This window comes from Archocentrus centrarchus, chromosome 13, assembly GCF_007364275.1.
Source record: "Archocentrus centrarchus isolate MPI-CPG fArcCen1 chromosome 13, fArcCen1, whole genome shotgun sequence".
Lineage (NCBI taxonomy): Eukaryota > Metazoa > Chordata > Actinopteri > Cichliformes > Cichlidae > Archocentrus > Archocentrus centrarchus.
The window spans coordinates 27,590,300-27,615,265 of record NC_044358.1 but is presented as its reverse complement, the minus strand read 5'-3'; the positions used below and the strand labels follow the sequence as shown (position 1 = coordinate 27,615,265).

General features: G+C 39.1%; 2 protein-coding genes across 8 annotated transcripts in view; both read right to left on the bottom strand.

Moving 5' to 3' along the window:
- The window catches only part of limk1a (LIM domain kinase 1a), a 58,433-nt gene extending 56,054 nt beyond the window's left edge, over nt 1-2,379 (bottom strand). The window contains exon 1 of the mRNA XM_030744520.1: nt 2,204-2,379. Within this exon, the coding sequence (XP_030600380.1) occupies nt 2,204-2,261 (58 nt within the window). The 5' untranslated portion in view covers nt 2,262-2,379. The remainder of the gene's footprint in view (nt 1-2,203) is intronic.
- A 3,464-nt stretch (nt 2,380-5,843) lies between these two features.
- Nucleotides 5,844-24,966, bottom strand: part of elna (elastin a) — a 55,380-nt gene continuing 36,257 nt past the window's right edge. For 2 of the 7 annotated variants that reach the window (XM_030744941.1, XM_030744946.1), the window contains exons 18-41: nt 24,349-24,423; nt 24,113-24,217; nt 23,851-23,976; nt 21,979-22,056; nt 21,867-21,893; nt 21,580-21,645; nt 21,429-21,467; nt 21,055-21,159; nt 20,805-20,882; nt 20,179-20,268; nt 20,003-20,040; nt 17,642-17,669; nt 17,525-17,539; nt 17,376-17,405; nt 16,797-16,844; nt 15,710-15,748; nt 15,550-15,609; nt 14,899-14,955; nt 12,825-12,878; nt 12,208-12,243; nt 11,577-11,618; nt 9,032-9,067; nt 7,439-7,516; nt 5,844-7,329 (exon numbers count right to left, since the gene is read on the bottom strand). In XM_030744941.1, the coding sequence (XP_030600801.1) occupies nt 7,295-7,329; nt 7,439-7,516; nt 9,032-9,067; nt 11,577-11,618; nt 12,208-12,243; nt 12,825-12,878; nt 14,899-14,955; nt 15,550-15,609; nt 15,710-15,748; nt 16,797-16,844; nt 17,376-17,405; nt 17,525-17,539; nt 17,642-17,669; nt 20,003-20,040; nt 20,179-20,268; nt 20,805-20,882; nt 21,055-21,159; nt 21,429-21,467; nt 21,580-21,645; nt 21,867-21,893; nt 21,979-22,056; nt 23,851-23,976; nt 24,113-24,217; nt 24,349-24,423 (1,385 nt within the window). In that variant the 3' untranslated portion in view covers nt 5,844-7,294. The remainder of the gene's footprint in view (nt 7,330-7,438; nt 7,517-9,031; nt 9,068-11,576; nt 11,619-12,207; nt 12,244-12,824; nt 12,879-14,898; nt 14,956-15,549; nt 15,610-15,709; nt 15,749-16,796; nt 16,845-17,375; nt 17,406-17,524; nt 17,540-17,641; nt 17,670-20,002; nt 20,041-20,178; nt 20,269-20,804; nt 20,883-21,054; nt 21,160-21,428; nt 21,468-21,579; nt 21,646-21,866; nt 21,894-21,978; nt 22,057-23,850; nt 23,977-24,112; nt 24,218-24,348; nt 24,424-24,966) is intronic. The other 5 variants (XM_030744942.1, XM_030744944.1, XM_030744945.1 and 2 more) reach the window with 5 other exon arrangements.

The window sequence follows — 24,966 nt, the reverse complement described above, 5'->3', positions numbered from 1 at the left end:
AGGGTGTACCCCACCTCTTGCCCTATGACAGCTGGGACAGGCTCCAGCTATCTTGGATTGTGAAGTTAGAGATGGCAGGGCTCCGACTTCCGAATTGGAAGCCCAGGTTGAGGGGGTGTTCCAGTTGAAAAATGCAACTGGGAACTTCCTACTTCCAACTTCAAATGGAACACACCAGGAGTGTGGAGGTGTCTGTGGGTGTTGTAGGTGCAGTAAATAACACACTAAAGAGAAACTAAAGAGAAACTAAGCTGATGCATGGCATGGCAGCAGGCAGGTACACATATGTGCATCATGACATCAATATTTCATTTTTTTAATATTGTAGTTATCATCAAAACTGGTATACACTACCTCTAACTACACCATGTACACTTGATCATTTTCTTTTCAAAATACAAACTAACATAAAAAAGTAAAGTAAAATTACACAGAATTAAAACTAGATATCTGCTTTCTTCTATTTCTTCAGTGATAAGAGCCGCTTCCACGAGAGGAATGTTATTATCAAAGATTCCTCCTCTAATGAGGAAAATCTTCATTACGATTAGAGTTTCAGAAAAAAGCTATTTGGCAGAGTTAGAATAATTTATCCTGCAGTGATAGTTCCATCTACTGCAAAGGATGAGGCGGCGGCAGCCGCCAATGTTAGGCTGTCAGATGTATTTGCTGGCGGAGTTCATTTGCCTAAAAACACGTCACACAGTTTTCACTTCCTGAGCAGGAGGAGACAAGGCACAGTAAGTAACAGCAAACATAAACAGAGCAGCCATTTGAAAAGCATTTCATCCACAGTGATCCTGTTTGGACTGTACAGATGCTACTGCTTCAGGTTCCCCTGCATTACTCTTCAGAGCTTCACCGATGAGCTGTCTGAACTCTTAAACTTGCAGTGCACCCAAGAGTAACATCACCACTGTCACCTCAGAGTAACCGCTGAGTGTGTCTCCTCTTCAGCACAGCATTTCAGCACAAAGGAACAGTGGTATCAGGACACTGAGTTTTTCTGCATATACGAAGCAGCTATAAAGACGTAAAATGTTGAACACAGGTCAGGTCAAAGTTCAACGTGTACTGTAGCAGGAGTACTGCAACACAAAATCTGGATACTGGTGGCAGTGTATTGCTAAAACTGAACTTTGCAAGGCAACTTCAATTATTCATCCCTCCTCTGAACTGAAAGCCGTTTTGGCAGAGCTTTGGGTGCTGATGTCTGCTGCTAATGCTTTTCTTTTCCAATCCTCCAACCTCCTCTCTTTAATCACTAAACATTTTTTCACCATCTTTTTTACGGTGAAGCATTTCTCTCCATGATATCTTCCTTCCTGCTGACTTCAGAGAGGACAGACAGAAACACACCTACATTCTTGCACAAACTGTAAAACCTGTGCAGGTGCAGGAGAGCACGCCCAGCCCACTCTGACTTAAAGCAGACACTTCCAGATTAGCTAATCACACTCTAATGCAAAGTGAAACCTTACACGGGAGGTCCACCGTTCACTTTAGAGAACCTGACTGACAGCTCAGCGTGCACAGTTATATCACACCACATGGCAAACAAGATCTGCAATGTGGTTTACCAACTGTCAAAACCTTATATTCTCTGATCACCAATGATGCGTTGAAGTCTAGAAAACAATCCACTGAAAAACATAAAAGATAAAAAAAAAAAAACCTTACTCAATAACGAGATCAAAAGGTTAACTGACTGATTGATATAATTAAATCTACACCGGTCACACACCCAAGGTAATCATGGAGTCTTCTGGATTATTAGTTTGGTGCAGGCGCAGCAGGAAACTCTGCCTTCAGTATGTTTTTCACTCAGTGTGAAGCGGGCTCTTAAAGGGCAGTCATTTCTCATGTAACAGCCTGTTTATAAGTAGTGCATGTTGGATTATTAAAGAAGGCTGGTGGCAGATGAAGAGTGTGGTGGTGGCCTGAGGGTGAACATAGCATACAAACATGCTGGCCGCATCCACTCGAAGAATGGCTTCATCTGCAGAACAATATAGGCATACAGCCTGACGCTCCCTGCCTACAAAAAGACGTCTGCGCAGCAAACAGAGAAATAAAGCATTATACAGCGCTTAGTGCCAATTTTTTGTTGGAGTATCCTCTGCGTTTTGAGGAGCAGGGGATGCGCCGCCGTCTCTGCATCGCCCGCCCAGCCGAAGCGCGTAAACACTCCGCAGGTCCTTACCTTCCTCCTCTCCCATGCGTTCGTCCTTCCAGGTGCAGCAGAGCAGCATCAACCTCATTCACACACGGAGCTCCGGGAGAGAGCGAGCTGCCTCTGGTCGACGGATAAAAGGTGTCCACCGACACACACCGCAACGCGCCCGGGGGTCGTGTCGCTGCGCGTCGGTCGCTCCCTGCGGCGGCCCACACAGCTTCCTTCTGCCTGCTCCCTTCACGTTTCTGCGGCGCTTCATTCAAGAGAGCCGCTGACCAATGAAGCTGCCGAGCAGTGCAGCGGAAACAGGGGCTGACCAACCAGAAACACGCCCTGCTTAATGAATCCTGGCGGAGGAGGGTGGGAGACGGTGCAGAAACGCCACCCCAGTAACTTCAAGATAACTACAAGTAGCCTGAGTGTGATCTAGTAGAAAGGTAGGTAAAATATTAACATGTTGATCCATGCTAGTCTTGAAAGGGTTTGAGATATCAAGTAGGTGGAAGGGCTGGAAGTAGTTGGGTGGTTAAGTGTAATTACAGAGAAGTACAAGAAAGTACAAAGATATATATATAAAAAAAAAGAAGCTGGCAAGAGGTGAAAGAAGATGAAGTGCAAATAGAGGTTTTTAGTGGTTGAGAGAAGTAGAAATGTACCTTGACTTGAAACCCATAAAAGCAGCTCATATGTCACAGTATAGTCTGAAACATTTGCAGTGTATTCACTGTAAACAGTAGCATTAAAGTTTGATTTAAAGGATAAGAGATGAAAACAGCTGAAGAGTTGATGTAAGTTTAAATTGTGAACATGGTTATCAAAAGGTAATTAATGATTTTAATGCGTGGAGCTTAAACATCAATTTCAATTTCAATTTCAAAAAACTTTATTCATCCCCGAGGGACAATTTATGACCAATCTATCTCTATTGGACTACCCACAGGCCTTAAGGTGGCAGTATATAATTCATTACTGAAAACGTTATCACTTGACCCAGCTGTATTAGCTAGTTATAAGCCAGTCGCCAACCTTATTTTTATCTCAAAAATTCTTGAAAGTGTAGTTGTAAAACAGGTAACTGATCATCTGCAGAGGAACGGTTTATTTGAAGAGCTTCAGTCAAGATTCAGAATTCATCACGGTACAGAAACAGCGTTAATGAAAGTTACAAATGAGCTTCTTATGGCCTCTGACAGTGGACTCATATCTGTGCTTGTCCTGCTAGAACTCAGAGCAGCATTCAATACTGTTGACTATAATATTTTATTACAGAGATCAGAGCATGCCATAGGTATTAAAGGTACTGCACTGCAGTGGTTTGAACCATATCTATCTAATAGACTCCATTTTGTTCATGTAAATGAGAAGTCTTCTTCACACACTAAAGTTAATTATGGAGTTTCACAGGGTTTTGTACTTGGACCAGTTCTATTTACATCAATTAGGCAGTATTATTAAAAGGCATAGCATACATTTTCATTGCTATGCAGATGATACCCAGCTTTATTTATCCATGAAGCCACATGACACACCAATTAATTAAACTGCAGGAATGTTTTTGAAATTCAGATAAAATTGAAGTTATTGTACTCGGCCCTACAAATCTTGGAAACACATTGTCTAACCAGATACTCTGGATGGCATTACTTTGGCCTCCAGTAACACTGTGAGGAATCTTGGAGTCATTTTTGACCAGGATATGTCCTTCAATGCACATATTACACAAATATGCAGGACCAATTTCTTGCATTTGCACAATATCTTTAAAATTAGAAACATCCTCTCCCAGAGTGATGCTGAAAAACTAGTTCATGCATTTATTACTTCTAGACTGGACTATTGTAATTTACTACTATCAGGTTGTCACTGAAAAACCATCAGCTGATCTAAAATGCTTCAACAAGAGTACTGACGGGGAGTAGAAAGAGAGAGCATATTTCTCCCCTATTGGCTTCTCTTCACTGGCTCCCTGTTAATCCAGAATTGAATTTAAAATCCTTCTTCTCACATATAATCAGGCCCCATCTTATCTTAAAGACCTCATAGTGCCATATCACCCCAATAGAGCACTTCACTCAGATTGCAGGCTTGCTTGTGGAGGGAAAATAGGATGTTAACCTCTTAGCAGGAGAAATTGATGGTTGCCCATTGATTGCATTGAGATTTTTTGCTGTCTGACACTGATTGCAAGTAGTTGTGGCAACTAGCTGGTTGACCAAAAGTTGAGTATGGTCAGCCTCTGGGCAAGCTGACTGCACAGGTCACTTGGTGTGAAGCAGCCTGTCTCCAAACAGTCACAGCCTGTCTCAGGCCAACTGCAATCACTCTCAAACAGATTGGTCAAGATTTGCAAATAATTGCGGTCTAATTTATAAACACAGACAGACTATCAACATTTTGTAATAAATCTGAGTGAGCCTGTACCGATGACTGCAACTTGACTGAAATGTGTCTCTTTGCAGTAGAGGACTGGACTCATCTGGATGCTAACAGGTCGTTGTCCTGAAGTAACTACGTCACTGTTTGTGAAGGAATTTCTGTTTCAAATCTGTGAGGTTCTGGCTGGACTCTGGATGTAATTAGCTAATGTGAATTCCTGTTTAATGTGAATTTCTGTGTATGTAGACAGCAACAGATTTGCCATTTTTGCCACAGTATCTATCACAGTTAATTGCAGTATTATCACAAACAGATTGGATGTAATTACCAACTTGACTTCATTCAATCACAAATTGATAGCAGGCTGACTGTCTTATGATTGTTTTATTGCACTAAAACAGCAATAAAATGGTGATGAAGATGGCATCTGTCTGCGAGTGGTTGCAGACCTGGTCCCCGTCTTCAAAGCAACGATTTCAAAGGCAGCAAGACTGCAAATGTATTGCACAAAATTGCCATAATTTAAATTGTGCTGTACTCTCCAAACACAGTTTTCCCATGTGTGACTATAGCATTAATGGGCACCAAATTAAAATACTGTTTGCCTTAAAAATCATTAAGTTGGGGCGCCTGGGTGGCTTAGTGGTTAAGCTGGCGACCACATACACACGTTGCGGTGCGGGCGGCGCGGGTTTGCCCGCGTGTCTTCCCCTGTATCTTTCCCCCATTTCCTGTCTCTCTCCACTGTCACGAAAAGCTGCTGTGACCAAAAATGAAAAGAAAAAAAAAAATCATTAAGTTATTATTTGATGATGATGGACTTAATGCCTCTTTAAAAGTAAAACTACACTACAGCTTCACAATGACACAATGCAGTAAAGCCTCTGCTGCTGGAACAACAGTGTAAGCTACTTTTACAGGATGTGGATCACAGGTCAGTGGTTCTCCCAGGAGATCTTCAGGGAACAGCAGTATGAGATGAGTTCATTACTTCCAGCTGGCACAATAAGAACAGAGTTTAGACTCACCACACGGGTACTCTGGCAAAATTTGCACACTTAACTTGGTTTGTTTTCATAACAGTGAAGAAATCCTATACATACAATAAATCTGATGATAAGGGATTCATTTTGCTCAGTGGAAAAAACAGAAAAGTTCTAAGTAGGCAGAACTTGAACCCAAGACACCATTTCAATGTTGAACCTATCCTGCAGAGCACCCCCACCACCACCAGATGGTTTTGATCAGCCTTTGAGACAGGCTGAAAGAAGTAATAAATAAGAAGGCAAAAGTTCTTTAAACAAATTTTATTTTGTTATTTGTTAAAGCAAATAAAATGCCGGGATGTCCGGGAACAAGTCACATGTGTGCCGTGGAAACATAAAAAGTGCAAAACCACACTGTTCCTCCTTATAAAAACAGTTTTAAATAAAGATGAAGAGTGTCCCACGCCACATAAGACAGGGTCTGACCCAGCGAGGCTCAAAGACAGTTCTTACACAGCACCGAGTCAAGGAACTGAAGCCATCAAATTAGTACAAAATACAGTACACAGTTACAGGAAGAGATGGGGTCACTTGGCAACAGCGCTCATGAACCTTTGGTCAGTAAAGCTTTTTTTTTTTAAAAGCAGCTCAAGTAAATAAAGAACAGGGATTTTATGCCTCACGTAAACACAACGGCACTCCCATTAAAATAAAGTATTAATCTGTATTACAGTTAATAACAGTGAATAAATGCAAAAGCAAAGGATTGTTCACACATTCCTGATAACAAAAAAAGCTATGAGTCAAATCATGGTGCAACAAATCTTGAATAATGACCAGTTACATAAATGTAAATGAGACTAAAAATTTGAAGCAGACTAAATCACAACACATAATGAAACATTCACACACACACAGAGGCACAGAGACAGACAGACACACACACACGTCGTGTACATAACAGAGCAGTATCTGATTGATATTTGAACCCACTGCTTTTCTCCTTCCTGTAAATAATTAAACAGTTTTTTAAAAAATTGTCTTCAGCAGAAAATGGCAACATGTAAAGAAAAAAAAAACTGAGAAAACTGAACTGCACAGCAACAAGAATCAGCAAAGTTGCTGAGAGCAGATGGGTTGGCTGGAGCCCCAATTCCTGCCGCTTTATACCCAGCAGGCCTAAAAATGGCAGCAGAGAAAACGGGGAGCCAGAAACTGCACTGACATTGGCCAGATTTCATCAGATTTCAGACAAGCTTTGACCAACCCGACCCCTGTGACAGAGGAGTACACGAACTCCGCACTGCCCAGCGAGACGGATCACCTTGATTTAGTTTAGGATTAAAACAGAAAGGGAACTCATTCGTGGGTCACATTGGCAGCCAATGGTTCAGACCAACCATATGCCCAAACAATACACACACGCACACACACATACACACACACGCGCGCGCCCACAGCAACACATGGTGACAAACACGGTCATTGTATTTTAAGTAGGCCGGTGCAGTACAGAGTTAAAGCTGGTTAACTTGAACACATTAATGATTAAAGGCACTGTCAATAACATACGTCACATCGGAACATGTACAAAATTCTGGGTCGGTGGGTTTGTGTAAAAACAGACACTGAAGTCAAGTAAGTAAGAACAAACATCTTTACAGGTTGTCTAATGGGGCTTTGCATATAAAATGTACATTCTCGATCATGCAGTAGCACCATGGTTTCTTGAGGTCACTGGATCTCGAGAGATCCTCTACTTCCTCCTCCCACAGAATTTGCCCTGGCATCCTGCAAAAACACCAGCAACACTTTAGCCTCTGCTTAGCAGCCACTTTTTTTTCAGGATTCTTCTCAACAATGTTTCACTCTCTGCATGATGTGTGTGCAAATCCTTTACCTCTATAGATTCCTCCGCCTCCTCCTCCACCTGCACCACCAAAGAAGCCCTGCAGTGGACCATACTTTGCTGCTTTGGCTGCAAAACAACAGAAACAATATTCTTTTTAGGAGACTTGTTTGGTTTCCAGTCTGATGGTGATTCTCATGCATCTGCTTTAATGTTAGCCAGAAGATTACCTGACTGTATACAATCACATCTCCCTCCAATAAATACTGTATCAGAGATGTATTTAAAATCTGGGAAAATTATATTCACATAGCAGAGCTCCTCTGATGACTTTGAATTTAGATTTTTTTTTTGTCACTCTATTCTCCAAATGAATATTTGTGTATTTAATTGTTATCTTGACTTATTTTTGTTTTCTATTTTTATGGGGAAAAACTTGTTGTATACAAACATCTGGCGCTCTTAAATAAAACAAGCACAATATGATTCATTTCCTTTCACCAAATTGTACTTCTACTGCACAACTGTGTGATGTGGCTTTTTTTTTCGGCATGTCTGATTGAAGTTCATGCTTCTGGTAAGCAGCACAAGCAGCAGCCTATTAAGGATACTGATAAAAAAAAATCAAGGCAGGAAATGCCTGCCTCGAAACACAGATGCTGGAAATTAAATTATAGATAGATTTACTGATGAATTGAGAGCTGGAGTCTATCCTAGCTGCCATAGCGCAAGGTACACCCTGGAGAGGTCACCAGCCTGTCACAGGGCTAACATGAGAGAGACAACCATTCACACCTATGGGCAAGTAACCTAAGCATGGAAGAAGCTAGAGTACCTGGAGAGAACATGCAAACTCCACCCTGGTGGATTCAAACCCAGGAACTTATTGCTGTGAGGCAACAGTGCTAACCACTGTGCCACCATGCTGCCCCACATTAGGTATAAATTTCATGAGTCACTTGCTTCTGGTAAGAGGTAGAAGTCAGGTATTGGTCCCGATGGACTAAAATCGATAAATAACAGTACAAGAACAGTTTCTTCCCATCTGCAGTTGGACTACTTAAGAAGGTTTAGTATCCCTCCTCCAGTCACTTATTCAGAGCATAAAAATTTGACTCCATTGCACTGTATTATATATTTTGATATTTTCCAGTTTTATATATTATTTCTTGTCAGTACCACTGTTTGCACCTTATTCCAAGAAATATTCCTTGTTTGTTTAAAATCTTGGCATTAAACCTGATTCTGATTTTGTCCAGAGATTCACACATGCACCCTTGAAAGATGCACTTCAGATCTCCTGAGTGATCTAACCGATGATGTTACAGTCCCTAAAATAGCATGTGCTTTCGATGAAATTATCCCACAAGCAGTAATATCAGAGTTCATGAAAATACAGATTATCGTGTGTACAGCATACGGGCTGTGCACCATCTGCACTGACCAGTGTGCACCCATTTTCCCAATTCATCTTAATAATCTGACATGTCGGCATACTCTGCCAAAAAGCAGAATTAATGAGAGATGAACTGGAAAATGAGCAGAGATTCAGGGGAAAATCACTCACTGAAACAATGGATTTATAATGTGTTTTATTTTTGCATGTGTGAAGTAATCTAATCAGAGGATGTGGTTGTTTGGTACCTTGTTGAGGAGTCAGCGGGGCTGGCACATATGCACCTACACAACAACAAAGACAAGAGGTGGTGTCAGCAGAGCAATGTTAGGATGAAACCACTTTGGGTCTGTCACAGGGGTTGATGCATTTCTTCTGGCCAGGATGTGGTGAGAATTAAACTGTTGACATTACAGAAGATCACACAGGAGGCACTCAAATGTGGAGCTGAGCTGTCTGGTCCAGACACATTGTCAGTGCAGACAAGTGACCAGACAACAGTTTCTCCTGTCTGTGTTTTGCATTTAGAACACAGACATTTAATCTTGTAGACAGAGGTGTATATGCTTTGTCTATTTAAACTGAAGCAATTTCAGTAACGTGGGCTGTGACCAGCTGTTCAGTCTAATTTGTAAGATTTATTGCAATAAAACCAGCACCAGTTTAATATGCTTCACTGTTTAAAGGAATCAAATCAGCTTCCTGTGTGTTAACATGTTAATTGGGGGTGTGTGTGTGTGGGGGGGGGGGGGGGGTGTACTGAGATAAAATTGTTTTGAAGTTAAAATTGAAAAGTTCCCATATCCCCTTTGGTCTGAAAAAAAAAAAACCCTCAAGTGTCTGTTAAGATGATCAAAAATGTTTATGTGTAATCATATTCAAATAACCACAAAAATTCAGGACTTTTCAAGTTTAACATGAGATATTTTTGAGTTGGATGAGAGGATACAGTAGATATCTCTACTGTATCTTAACTAGTAAAGTGACCATGATAAGCATGACATGGAAACTGTGTGCAGAAGCTGGAGATACATTTACATGGAAGTGGCCAGCATAAAGGGAAGGAGAGGGAAGAATAAATAATGATGAGCCATGAAGTAATGTTTGTCCAAATACGGTTTCTGCATCATTTACTGCATTAGAATATTGTTGGGGGAAAGTGAAACGTTCTGTCGCTCCCCTCTCCTTTTCTTTATGCTCTGAAGTGGAAACAGTTTGTCTGTCCTGCCTTCCTGTTACCTGGGTGATGACAGCTCAATATTAATCCAGGCCCTGATCCAGAAACAAGGATGAAAAGTTAAACAATCATCTGTGTGCTAAATCCACCTTTAGGTGGAGGTTAGTTTGGATACAAATGGATTTGCTGTGAATGTACTGTGAATTACACTCACTGTCACTTCATTACGTACATCTGTTCAGCTGCTTGTCAATGCAAATATCTAACCAGCCAATCACATGGCAGCAATTCAATGCATTTAGGCATGTAAACACAGTCAAGATGACCTGCTGAAGTTCAAACTGAGCATCAGAATAGGAAAGAAAGGGGATTTAAGTGACTTTGATTGTGGCATGGTTGTTAGTGATGGGCTGCTCTGAGTATTTTCAGAAGCTGTTGATCGACTGGGATTTTCCCACACAACAAATTCTAGGGTTTACAGAGAATGGCCACAAAAAGACAAAATATCCAGTGAGCATCAGTTTTCTGGATGCGCTGTTGATGCCAGAGGTCAGAGGAGAACGGCCAGAGTGCATCAAGCTAATAGGAAGGCAGCAGAAACTTAAATAAACACTTGTTACAAGCAAGGTATGCAGAAGAGCACTTTGTCTATGCACAACACCTTGGACTACAGCAGGAGAAGACCACATCAGGTGCCACTCCCGTCAGCTAAGAGTAGGAAACCAAGGCTATAGTTTGCACAGGCTCACCAAAATTGAACAACAGAAGACTGAAAAACACTGCCATGATTTCTGCTGTGACATTCAGATGGTAGGGCAAGAATTGGGTGTAAGCAACATGAAAGCATGGATCTATCCTGCCTTGTATCAGTGGGTCAGGCTCGTGGTAGTGTAATAGTGTGGAGGATATTTTCTTGGCATACTATGGGCCCCTTAGTACCAACTGAACATTGTTTAAATGCCACAGACCACCTGAATATTGGTGCTGAGCATGTGTATCCTTTTATGACCACAGTATATTCATCTTCTGATGGCTGCTTCCAGCAGGATAATGAACCATGTGACAAAGCTCAAATCAAACTGGTTTCTTGAACATGACAGTGACAGTGACCCTCACCCCTAACTCCAACTCTAACCCTCACTGCCCTCAAGTGGCCTCCACAGTAACCAGATCTCAATCCAACAGAGCACCTTTGGGATGTGGTGGAACGGGAGAGTCACATCATGGATGTGCAGCCATCAAATCTGCAGCAACTGGGTGATGCTGTCATGTCAATATGCACAAAAATCTCTGAGTAATGTTTCTAGCAATTTGTTGAATCCATGCCATGAAGATTTAAGGGAGCTGTTGTGAAGTGTTATTGCCTCTTCTTGGGGTACTTATTCTCGTGTGACAGTCCACTCCTACAGTATACAGCCACACACTCTCGTACCATCCTACCACTGCTTTCTGCCTTTGCTCCCACATTCTAAAGATAAATGTCTCTGTTTTGTCAGTAGTCACCACTGATTCAGAACTGTTTATCACCAACACAAGTAAGTAGCATGTTACATAACATCTAGTGTAAATTCATCAACGTTTTAATCATTTTTGCATACAAGAAGTAGTTATTTTACCTTGGTAGTACTGCTGAGGGTATCCTCCTCCATAAGCAGGAACTAAACATGTAAATTTGAAAAACAGTTATATTGGAGACTTCACAAACCTACAGATGGAAAATATGTTATAGAATGTGAATTGGATCCACATCTAAAAGAATTTGTGTCAGCAAGAAGTCCATTTGCACTAAATGTTTTGCAAGTAAGTTATGATTAAACAATCCAGCATTACTCTGAATATGACAACTTGACCTGATTTTCATAATTACAGATTTCTCAGTTTGGCAAACCTCCCTGCTGGAAAAACGGCACTGCAAAAATGAAAGTTATTAAACCATCTGCGGTAACATTTCACACAGACGGATGGGTCTGTGTTCACTGGGAGAGGGATTAGGGCAGAGAGTTTTTATGACTAGCCTGGACAGTGTCTGTGGGGAAGTGAGAGCAGGCCGAGCTGTCGGCTGCTGCTGTGTGATTACACTGATCCATCACTGGTGGGCAGAGGAAGAGGCAGGTCTAAAAGCTGTGCAGCGAGTATAAATATTATTGTGGACCACTGAAGAGAAATATGTACCATATTAATCCACTAAAGACTGAAACCGAGGGAGACTGAGCAGAAAAATGTTAACAGTCATGCTGTGATCCTCACCTTGCTGATATCCACCACCTCCAATATTGCCATAGCCTGTTCAAATTAAAAGACAATAATCAAACCATGAGAATCTTTCTGTTCATCTGATATACAGTAAATTAAAGTTTTATATTTCTATGCAGTGTAATTTTTATTTTTTTAGTATATTACCACAGTATTGTTGCTTCAGGCCCTAAAGTGGCATGTGGCCAGTGGCTCAGCTAAAGTCACATTAACAACCTCATCCAAATTACCCCTGGGAGAGTACTGATATTTCAGGGCAGGACTCCTCAGGGGGGTTTATGTTATCGTCAAACAATCACACAGTGATGTTCTGCACAGTAATATGTTCTCCAGGGCAAAATGATGTGTCGTTGACTTGCTCCATTTACAGACTCCTAACGGTACAGAAATACTGCAGGAATTACTGCCGTCAGTGGAGCTTGCCTTTGCAGAAGCAGGATGTTTTCTTTTTGGCTGAATCACTTGATATAATTCCACATTTCTCACTGTTATACTAACTCCACTAAACATGCTGTTTCCTTTGTCAGAAAACTCGTTCACAGCACATTTACCATGTTTACATTGTGATTGTACTTTCATGTACTGCAGCAGTAATAGGCCTGTTACGTTACCTGGTCTGGGCACTTTAACACCAGCACCTGCAGCTCCAGGATACACAAGTCCATCTGTCACACAGACAAAAATTGGCTTACATGTGGTGACCCTCTAATATAGTGCTATAGCTTCCCTGCTTATGATTGTGGGCCACATAAAGAATTATACACTCTTTGAATAATGCCCCCAGTTGTTTTCCTTCATTAAAGCAGTTTCTCATTCCTTATACGCTGCGCCCCAAACAGAAACTTATCAGCATGCTGGCCAATTTCCTGGACAGGAAGCGCCATGAGATGGCATCTCCTCACCAACTGTCACTTTGTGCAGTGGGCTGGATGACTTTGTTGTTTTTTTTGTTTTTTTTTAAAGTCAGGGAAACATTGTGCATCAGTGATGACAGGCCGATCTCCTTATATACAGTGGCTTGCAACTTGAACTTTTCCATATTTTGTCACATTACAACCACAAACATAAATATATTTCACTGGAATTTAATGTGAAAGACCAACACAAAGTGGTATACAATCGTGAAGTGGAAAGAAAATTATACATGATTCAAATCATTTTTTACAAATAAAAAACTGAAAAGTGCGGTGTGCAAAAGTATTCAGCTCCCCTGAGTCAATACTTTGTGGAACCACCTTTTGCTGCAGTTACAGCTGCAAGTCTTTTAGCGTATGTCTCCACCAGCTTTGCACATATAGTGACTGAAATTTTTGCCCATTCTTCTTTGCAAAACAGCTCAAGCTCAGTCAGATTAGATGGAGAGAGTTTGTGAACAGCAGTTTTCAGATCTTGCTACAAATTCTCAATTGGGTTTAGGTCTGGACTTTGACTGGGCCGTTCTAACACATGAATATGTTTGGTTTTAAACCATTCCATTGTAGCCCTGGCTTTATGTTTAGGGTCGTTGTCCTGCTGGAAGGTGAACCTCCGCCCCAGTCTCAAGTCTTTTGCAGACTCCAACAGGTTCTCCTCCAAGATTGTCCTGTATTTGGCTCCATCCATCTTCCCATCAACTGACCAACTTCTCTGTCCCTGCTGAAGAGAAGCAGCCCCAGAGCATGATGATGCTGCCACCACCATATTTGACAGTGGGGATGGTGTGTTCAGAGTGATGTGTAGTGTTAATTCTCTGCCACATATAGCGTTTTGCATTTTGGCCAAAAAGTTCAATTTTGGTCTCATCTGACCAAAGCACCTTGTCCCACATGTATGCTGTGTCCCCAACATGACTTCTGGCAAACTGAAAACGGGACTTTTTATGGTTTTCTTTTAACAATGGCTTTCTTCTTGCCACTCTTCCATAAAGACCACATTTGTGCAGTGCACGACTAATAGTTGTCCTGTGGACAGATTCCTCCACCTGAGCTGTGGATCTCTGCATTTCGTCCAGAGTCACCATCGGCCTCTTGGCTGCATCTCTGATCAGTGCTCTCCTTGTGCGGCCTGTAAGTTTAGGTGGACAGCCTTGTCTTGGTAGGTTTACAGTTGTGACATACTCTTTCTATTTCCAGTTAATGGATTGAACAGTGCTCCGTGAGATGTTCAAAGCTTGGGAAAACTTTTTATAGCCTAAGCCTGCTTTAAACTTCTCCACAATCTTATTCCTGAGCTGTCTGGTGTAATTGTACTGAGATTAGATTACACACAGGTGGACCCTTTTTAATCATTAGCAGTCATCAGGCAACGTCTGAATGCATTTGGTTGCACTCAGAGAAAAGGGAGCTGAATACTTTTGCACACCACACCTTTCAGTTTTTTATTTGTAAAAAATGTTTTGAATCATGTATAATTTTCTTTCCACTTCACAATTGTATACCACTTTGTGTTGGTCTTTCACATTAAATTCCAGTGAAATATATTTATGTTTGTGGTTGTAATGTGACAAAATATGGAAAAGTTCAAGGGGTACGAATACTTTTGCAAGCCACTGTACATAGTCCAAGTTGACCGTATCCCTCTGAATCATGATGAAAGACAAAATAGAAATATTATCCCGCTAAAAAGCAGTATTTATCTTTATTTCCATATTAATTATTATCAATAAACTTTATTAATTTTATTCTTAATGTTATTGGGTTCACTGACCTTGATAACCTCCTGCTGCCAGTGGGATTCCTGGTCTTTCTCCAGCTCCGCCCACAACTACAAAAAAAATCACAACACAACCCCGTGTGAGCCTACATGTGCAAAAAACGTGAACATGGCAGCAGTCATCAATCTCTGCCCGAACTTTAGATGGAGCTGTTTTATCATAAAGTGACCAAGTGATTCCAGCTGTATATTTAACTTTATTGTATTTACCTACAATGCAATTTTAAAAAATATATTTATACCGGTACTGTACTGTATATTCTTTTCTTTCTTTTTTTTTAACAGTACATGGCTGAATGGTGTGTGTTTGTTGTGTGGAGCCTGATATAGATGTGTTTTTAACATTGCAGGCTTCAATTTTATTCTCTTCTGTTGGTAATTATTCCGTAATTTGACATCAGCTGACAGATAAAACTTCCATATATATGAATATTGTTTACATTTTTTGCATAAAAATGATTATACCTTAGTAACTATTTGATATTAGAGTATCTGTCACAGATTTAAAAAAAAAACAGTATAGGCTTGATAAAAAGAATTCATCTGTAAAATATAACAGGCTCCCGAGTGAGCCAACAAAGTAATTTTATTGTCACTAAAACAGTTTGTTTGCTTGAAGGTTGGAATAGAGATGCATAAGGGCACCTGGAGGTTTCAGTGGCTTTGCTCCAGGGAGTGTTCCAGTTCCAAGTCCAGCACCAGTACCTATAAGTATTAAAGCACAAAAAAGTAGAAGTAAAACTCAGTGCAGTTTAAACCAAATCTTTACAAGCCAAAACATGATAAACCTAAACCAGAAACTTGCCTCCATAAGTTCCTCCATAAGGAAACCCAGTTCCAGTCCCTGTGGAGTGAAAACAGAAGACAATTATTAAACAATTAAACAGAAGATTTCACATTATACTGAGGCATTTTACAGTAAATATCTGTCAGCTACATTTTCCTAACATTTTAATACTGGGAAAACTGAGATTATGATGTATGTCAAAAACTGGTAGAAAAAATCAATAATTTGTCTGATTCGACTCAGAAATAACAGCTCTAAATTATTGTCTGTCTTTATTCATTTATAAAGGTCACATATATATTTTATCTCGAGAGTTTTTAATGTTTATCAGTCACTGTGTGTTTTAACATTATTAGAAATTTTTTTATTATCTATTATGGGATTCTCCTGTGACCAACTAAATTTCTCTCTCAGTAACAATGATATTTATCATTTTTATAATTTTCATTTTAAAAAAAATTACAAAACTAAGTTTACAAAAAAAGTGCAGAATAGTTAAAATACCCTAAAAGTGCAAACCTGCAGATGTACAAAACTGATGACTAGTCAGTCTGTTGGAGGTATAATTGGGTTGATAAAAGCCTGATGCAGCTTTTTGTTGGTTTTATTGATCCAGACTGAAGAATCATTAACTGTCTACACAGAGCGTGCATGTTAGGATAAATATATCACATGTGAACGAGGAATCTAGCACAACAGCGGATGTGATTATAAACAAGTTTGTTGACATGACTGTGATCCAAACAGGAAAAATATGACAATTTAGGATTTTAATTGTGCCATACTGACCATTATAATGCACAATTATAACAATTAGAAATGATTAAATATAAATACATTTACAGACTATCTAAATTCAGATGTATAAATCTAGATTTGGAAGTTGTAAGCCACTGCACCCTGTGTGGTACAGAGGGACGAACTGAAGTTTATTTAAAATGTTCAGTACCAAATTCAGACAATATTCAGTTGAACTCATCAAATGCATGTTTAGTATTCTGTGGCAGTGAAATAAGAAAAATATACAGAATGACAGGTTAAAACATTGCAGACCACAATTACGAGAATCAGCGATAAGGATGGCATGTTGCAACATTTTTTTTACCTGGTACAAATGGTTTGGGTGCTTTTCCACCTGTTCCAACACCAACACCTGGAAAAACAGCAGCGTTTGGTCTGATTACAGTCAAAAAGGACAGCAGAGGAAAACCCACAAGCTGATATGATTGTATTGTCTCCACCATGTGGCCAGATGGCTCTATCATACTCTCATGAACTTTAAGTTACAAAACATACAATAGACTGAGGGATGAAAACAACATGGAGCTCTTGAATCAATAAAATAATAAATATTTGACATTGTCCTTGTTATTGAACTCCAGTTACAAGAGAGAACCTATTAAAACAGTCAGAAAACAGCAGCAAGAAAAAAAAAAACGAGTAAAATGCTAGTAATTAACAAACAATTAAGACTAAAGGTTGGTTTACCATGTGACTACCCACAGTTACATCAGTTAACATGGAGCATAAAATATACAAAAATGACAACAGTGCAATTTCAGTAATAAATGTTGAGTTTACAGATTCAAACACGCTACATTTTTGTTAGAAAATCCACTGAATTAAGTTGGTTAATGGCACACGTTGAACACATATGAAACAGAAAAGGAAAAACTGTTCTTACCAGTAGAAGGTGCCGCAACTCCTGTTCCACCTGTCACATGCAAACACATAAAGTTTTGCCACATGATTAATGTTTGGATGCAACCCAAATTATTAACTTTTGAGTATTTTTTGCAATATTTCAGTATGAGAGGATTTTGACATATTTACCGACACCTGTGCCAGCTGTGAAATTAAAACAAAAGTGTAATTATGTTTAGCTATGCACAGTAAATATACTTTCACTCTTTCACACGAGAGTTTACAGTATTAATGTAAAGTACTTACCACTAGGCTGAATGATTCCACCAGCAACTGTTGAATGAGTAAGAAACAAATTTCGTTAGAGCAAGGTGAGGCATACAAAAGAATTAAATGAAGCCAAAAACATGCGCGTTTTTTTCAACTTACCACCTGTGTTCACCCAACCACCACATGAGTACAATGTGCAAAAAGGAACAAAAAAAACAAAACAAAACAAAACAAAAGAACAGAACAAAACAGAAAAGAAAAGTTAGCAAAGTGCCTCTTACTTATTTTGTCCCTTTAGATCAGCTCCATTAATAACAAGAAAACAAACAGTTTCCATTAATTGCATTTGGGAATGCAAAGACATAAATACAAATATACTTTTTTTTAAACATGAATTCTTGAAGGTTTCATGCATACAAAGAACCAATCCAATAAAAAGACAGGAGTGTAAAGTTTATTCATGTATGTTACTAAAAAAATGTAGACTATTAATGCAGGATTTTAACAGCAATGATTTTACAGGCCTAAATAATGTAAATATTAAAAAAAATTGTCTGATGCAAAACTTAAAACTATAAGCACAAACATTCATATTGTCAAACAAAACTCTGTGGAGAATAAGAGGAATAAAAAAAAATAGAAAACATCACTTTCCATCAATCCACCCATACCCTCTAAATGACTAATGCAGTTAATATTAGACAAATTAGTTATGATGCTATAATGAAAGTGATGCATCAAGCACAGCAAGCTGTAAGTAAAAAAGGAAAGGAGTGCACAAGATTGAGTAGATGCCAGAGAAGGACAAAAGCAGCACCAGAGGATGTAACACTAATGGGGAGTGGAAGAGACAAGACAGGTGAAAGTGGACCTATTTTGCTTTTTTCTGTTTTGTTTTGTTTTGTTTTCATGTGTATACTGTTGGATGTGCATGCTCATATTAAACATAAAGTTTTAAATAACCTCTGTGAGCCCAAAGGATACAGACTGCTCAGTTTCTGACAGTCTCCTGGCTCTTGGATTGGTATGATGTCAAAGAGGGAGGTCCTATCAGGCACAGAGCTCTGGCTGTCAGCACAGAAGCTCCACTCACTTGCTGTTGAAACCTTCTACTTGTGAGGGGCAGCCAATCAGAATAAAGTTGGCTTAAAGAAAGGAGGAGCTAAAACTGAGGTGCTGCACTAATGTTCAGTATCAGAAACGAAGGAGGATTTTAAACTCTGAGTCAAAGCTACTCTAGTCCAAGGATAAAACTCTGGAGCTTGAAAAGAGCATAATAGGTCTACTTTAAAATGACTTCTCTGCCACATGAAGTACAGCGTTCAAGGACTGAATCTGAAACACAGCTCTCTCATGTGAATGCTCTTGTATATGTAATACTGAAAAAAATGTAATTAGTGTCTGTATTCACAGTCCCAAAAAAGAAGTAGGGTACTGCTTACTACAGCTAATGCATGCGCACGAGACATTTCTACAGTATTTTCCACCAGTATTTGAGAAAGTGAATTCTATAAAACTGAGATTTCCTTTTATATAAATTAGAAAAATTTTTCATAAGGCATAATTTCTTGAATGTAGATTTAGATAAACAAATATAATTATTGCAGCAGAAGCCAAAAGGCCCCCTACTTCCGGGCCTGATTTGATGTCAAAATATAAGACAATTTGGCTCTTTAAGTTACTATTTTGACATTTCGCTTTCCCCTCCAATTAAGAGGGGCCGCGAGTTTGAGACCGCTGATTGTAATGAATCCACTTAAATGTGAAATCACTGTGAGTGAAGTGATGAAATTCAAAAAAAAAAAAAAAATCACATTCCCAAATACTGAGTTGATAAATAAATAGCATATCAGGGTAGCAAATACATTAAAACTCAACTACAATTGGTGAAAACTATATTTAAATTTATGGTCAAGACTTTAAGCAAACAGCAAGTCTTACTGGGTTCTGGGACCTCTGGGGTCTTGCCAATTGCGGCAATATGAGTGGGCTCTGCCAAAAAGATGACAAGTACCAGTTTCATCCACCGTGAATTTCACAGGCACAGAGTGAGCGTGATGATAAAAGGCAGAAGCTGTGAAGTGGACCATAGCACTGCCACAACTTGGAGGCTGTAAAGCTAGAGGTGGTCAATAGCTTGTAGCATTATTGATACAACCAGGAAGTTGTGTGGGCAGAAAATGAGTGAAGGGGCAAATGTGTTTACCACAAGGTAGAGCGCAACTGCCAAAAACAAGTGAAAATGGCAGGGCAGGTTAGCTGTGTATGTGTGTGCCTGTGTATGTGTGTATTATTACTGGATTATTACTGTTTAGCTACTGTACTGTAAAAGCATAAATTATGCATGTAAATATGCGTGCAGTAAATGTCATAAATTGAGTTGTGACATTTCACTGTACCTGGCCGAGGAGTTCCAGTAAGACTGGGATCCTTTGCTGTGAAAGCAAAAATAGATCATTCAAAATGCATAACTATAAAAAGGTGCAAAAAATATATAAGTAAATAAAAAATCAGAAACAGCCATAAATTTAACCCATAAAACAAAAAACAAGAAGCTGTATTCTATGTTTTACCTGGTTTTCCAGGAAGAACGACACCACCAGGCACAAGAGAGCCGTTTGGAAAACTGAGAGGTGTATATGGAGTCACTCCTGGCACTAAAGCTATGATACAGCAAAGAAGAAATTTACATTCTGAAATGAGGGCTAATAATCCATCTGAGTCCCCCCCCCCCTATAAAAAAACATGCACAGCTAGGCCTTGATATCTTGCCACTAATGACACAAAAGCAGAATAAAACTCAAAGACAATTTACAGACATATCATTGGCATTTGCTTCCTCTGCCACTGAAGAATGATGAGTCTACATTATCAGGGATACTGTTTAGCCTGTATCCCTGATATAACTTATTAGCATAGTACCTCAACAGGGTGGCCAACATTGCACTGAGGGGCAGTGGGAGGGAGGAACATCCTGCCTGATTTGTTCCCAAATAACTTCCAATACAAATATTACATTTCATCCAAATTATTCGTTTAATTTGCCAAATCCCTCATCTATTTCCCACCAAAACACAGACCCTGCTAACTGCTGTTATTGATGGAAGATATTCACAGCAATTCATGTTAAGTGCTGTAAATAAGTATCTTTACCACAAAACAACTTAACTTTTTACAATTGTTTCAAAGTTCTCCTTACCATGTTTTGGTGCTTTTGCACCGCCATGAATTCCAAACCCACCAGGTACACCAGTATGAACTCCTCCATTTACAACTCCTAATTCAAGGAAACAGAACTGGCTGCATCATTAAATTGCATCTAATAAATAATAAGTGAACGGAAATGCTTGCAATGGCAGAAAAGTCTCCTTAGAATCTTTCAGAATCAAACATGGAAATGTGTCTGACTGTGCAGAATTTGTATGTTTGTGTGTGGTCATTTCCTCTACCGAATTTAGCAGCTTTCGCAGCTGCAGCGTATTGTCCACCTCCAACTCCTGTTACTCCACCAGGTACTCCTGCGGTTCCTAAACCTGTTCCAGCTCCTCCTGAAACTCATACATTGGTGCAGGTGGTACAATTAGTTTACTAGTATTAAAATATAAAATTAAGATATATATATATATATATATATATATATATATATATATATTAGGCTATATATTAATCTTATTAATATATAGCCTAATATATATATATATATATATATATATATATATTAGGCTATATATTAATCTTATTAATATATAGCCTAATTTTCAGCAGGCATAAAGCTGATAGATGGTTGTTTAAGCTAAAGACCAAACCAAAGCAAAAGCCTTACCATACTTTGGTGGTTTGACTCCAGCACCACCTCCATAACCTATAAGAAAGCAAGACACAGAGACAGAGAAGAAGCTCTTGTTTTGTATGAAACCTTTTTTTTTTTTTTTTTGCTTTTGTTTTGCCTAAACATAAAGACTTTAGCAACTTACCACCTAACCCACCCCCAGGAAGTACCTGTCCTGCTCCCCCTGGGACTACTCCTCCTAGGCCTGCACCTGGGAATCATGCCAATGGGCACAATTTGTGACCATTTTAACAAACCAAAATAAATCTAATAATGCATTAAAAGGCACTGTATCACTGGATTTGCATAATAATATTTTGCAAATATATAATAGTGTACATCAGTGATAGTCCTGTACAGGTGGAAGCCTAGGTACACTTTATGGCATGGCAAATATTAGAAGCTATCAAACTGCAAATATCAAAATCTCACCATATTTAGGAGGTTTGGCTGCCAAAGCTGCACCAAAGTAAGGAAAAAATAGGTAAGATTAAAAAATATCTGAGAATTTTGCCAAAGTGCTATGTCCATGTGGCATGCTTACATCCATATCCTGGTAAAAATCCTCCTCCTCCACCTCCACCTCCATGACCACCTGGAACCAACCCTCCACCACCTTGACCTTCAAGGCAAAATTGAATCATGTTCACATGTTCACAGAAATTTGATCGGCAATATTCGTCTTTTTTTTTTCTTTTAAACTTGGGTGCAACTTTATTAAAACAGTCTCAATTAATAACTGTAAAAATGAGGTGATGGGGCAAATTGGACTAGGCAGGAGATAGAGGACTGAGAGAAGCAGACTATGGTGGCTGAGTCTGAGGCTGGGAAACAGCCATCAGAAGCTGAAGGATTAGATACTGGAAAATACACAAAGCCAGCTGAAGTGGAAAATATAGAGTTTGTAACCCAGTGGAGGAGAGGACTGTGGAGGCTCAAATAGTGACTTCCTTCAGCACTAGTCTGTTGCTCAGCAATATTTTTCTCCCAGTCCTCCTACTCCTCCAGTTAATGTCATAAATTCAGAATTTTCTTCTTCTGGGTCTAGGTTGTACTTGTTGTAAAAACACTACTACAACTATGACCAATAAGGATGTAAGAATCAATAATTTCTCAGATATCAGATTTTGGAAGTTGCGTCTGCACTGGACTGCTGATCAGACTGAAGTTAAATTGTCAATATTTGATGGAGTTTGTCCAAATCTCAAACTGGACTGTAATAAGTAAGACTCACTGCAAATATTTTTAAAATTCCCCCAAAGTCTCTCTCATTCGCAAAGCCCAATGTTGTTCTGTTCTATTCTTGTTTTGACCTTAAGGTTTTGCTGTTACATTTAAAGAGTTCTTCAGAAACTTAACCAGAGTTCTCTTTCAGTTAACAACAATAAGCAAATACAATAATAGAATAGAATAGGATAATAAAAAAAAAAAAAAACAACACAGAAGCAAAATGAAGGGTTTGGAGTGGACTAGTCAAAGTCCAGACTCAAATCTGATTGAAAATCCTCCAGTGTTGCTGAATTAAAACAATCCTGCAAAGAAGAGTGGGCCAAAATTCCTCCACAGTGTCATGAAACACTCACTGCCAGTTACTTCAAGCCCCTGATTGCATTTCTTGCTGCCTAGGGTGACACAACCATTTATTAGGTTTAGGGGGCAATTACTTTTTACTTGTACACACAGGGCCAGGTAGGTTTGGATCACTTTTTCCCTTAATAAATAAAATAATCATTTAAAAACTATAATTTGAATTTGATCAAGTTATCTTTGTCTAATATTCAAATATATTTGATGATCTGAAACATGTAAGTGTGAAAAATATATATATATATATATAAAAAAAAAAACTAAGAAATCAGGAAGGGGGCAGATACTTGCAAATGCTCTGTATATATTGTGCCATATTTAGCAGCTTTGCTAGCAGATGAATATTTTCCTTCTCCTGTTAGTCCACTTTGCCCACTGTACCACATATGGTTGGAGACAAAACATTATATACTTCTGAAGACATAAATAGCATTAGAGGTTACAGGTTGGCATAATGTTAAACCAAGATGTCAGTGATGTAGTAGATCATCTGGCTCATGGTCCATCATAATTCACAGGTTGTTGTAATGTGTGAAGTGCAGAAAGACAGTTATAAGTTTTGTTGTCAGTGATTGGTTATACTCCAAACTAATGAGAACTAAAATCCAGTGAGAAGTGAAGGAGGCTCTGAAAGAGTCATAACCAGGAAAAACCAAATTTGTTTCACTGAAAACTGGCCAATAATCTAGGAGGTGCAGCAATTCCTGTGAAAATGGTGACGTGCCCATAAAATACGCAAATATCATTGTTACTAGGACTCTAGAAGCAATAGGAATCCCTCGGCCTGATGAGCTAAAAGCGTGCCTACAATAACAGTTATAAAGCCTACCATATTTAGCAGCTTTGCTCGCAGGATAATATCCTCCTCCAAATTGTCCGGTTCCAATTTGTCCAGTTCCAATTTGTCCTGTTCCGATTTGTCCCGTTCCGATTTGTCCCGTTCCAATTTGTCCTCCTGTCCCACATATGGTTAAACAGGAAAAATGACAAAAGATTATATGATTTTAAGACCTAAATACCTTTAGAAGGTACAGCTTTGGCATAATATTACAAAAAGTTCTCAGTTAAAATCATATATTTATAAAGCATACCATATTTAGCAGCTTTGCTCGCAGGATAATATCCTCCACTTATTTGTCCCCCTGGTACGATTTGGCCACCTGGTCCGATTTGGCCCCCTGGTCTGATTTGACCCCCTGCTCCACATATCGTCAAAGGAAGGAAAGAAAAAACATTATGTAATTTTGAAGACACAAGTACCTTTAGAGGTTACAGTCCAACATAATGTTAAAAAAGTGCACAATAATATAATAGATCTAAAGTATACCATATTTAGCAGCATTGCTTGCAGGGTAATATCCTCCTCCTGTTCCTATTTGTCCACCTGTTCCTATTTGTCCACCTATGAACAGAAAAAAAAGACACATGGACACATGGTGTCTAAACAACCTGAGAGGAGAGGAGATGATAATTATCAGGTAAAAAGCTGAAAAACAAAGTAGTTGGCTTTTTTCTCTCTCTTTCTCTCTCTTTTTTTTTTTTTTTTTTTTGAAGATGTGGCACCTTAAAATATGCTGATGAGAGAAGTACTTTGAGCTGCATCCTTATTTTCTATGGGGTTGCCACAGTGGAAGGATACTCATATTTGATTTGACAAAGGTTTTCAACTGTCATTTGCTTCTACCTGAGTCATTTAAAGTTTCCATGATGATGGTATTCTGTAAACCTGTAACCAACTGGCAAAATTTATCTGAAATGGGTTTGGGACTCCTCTTGTATTTGTCTACTTTTAAAACCATCAGCACATACAGAGGTTGCTTTAGAGATGTATGTTTTTCTTTTTCTTGTTCCTACTGCTACAGATGTGGTGACATATTATTATAAATTATTATAATATGTCAGAAGAAAATACAAGGACATGTCATGGAACTGATCTCGTCATCTT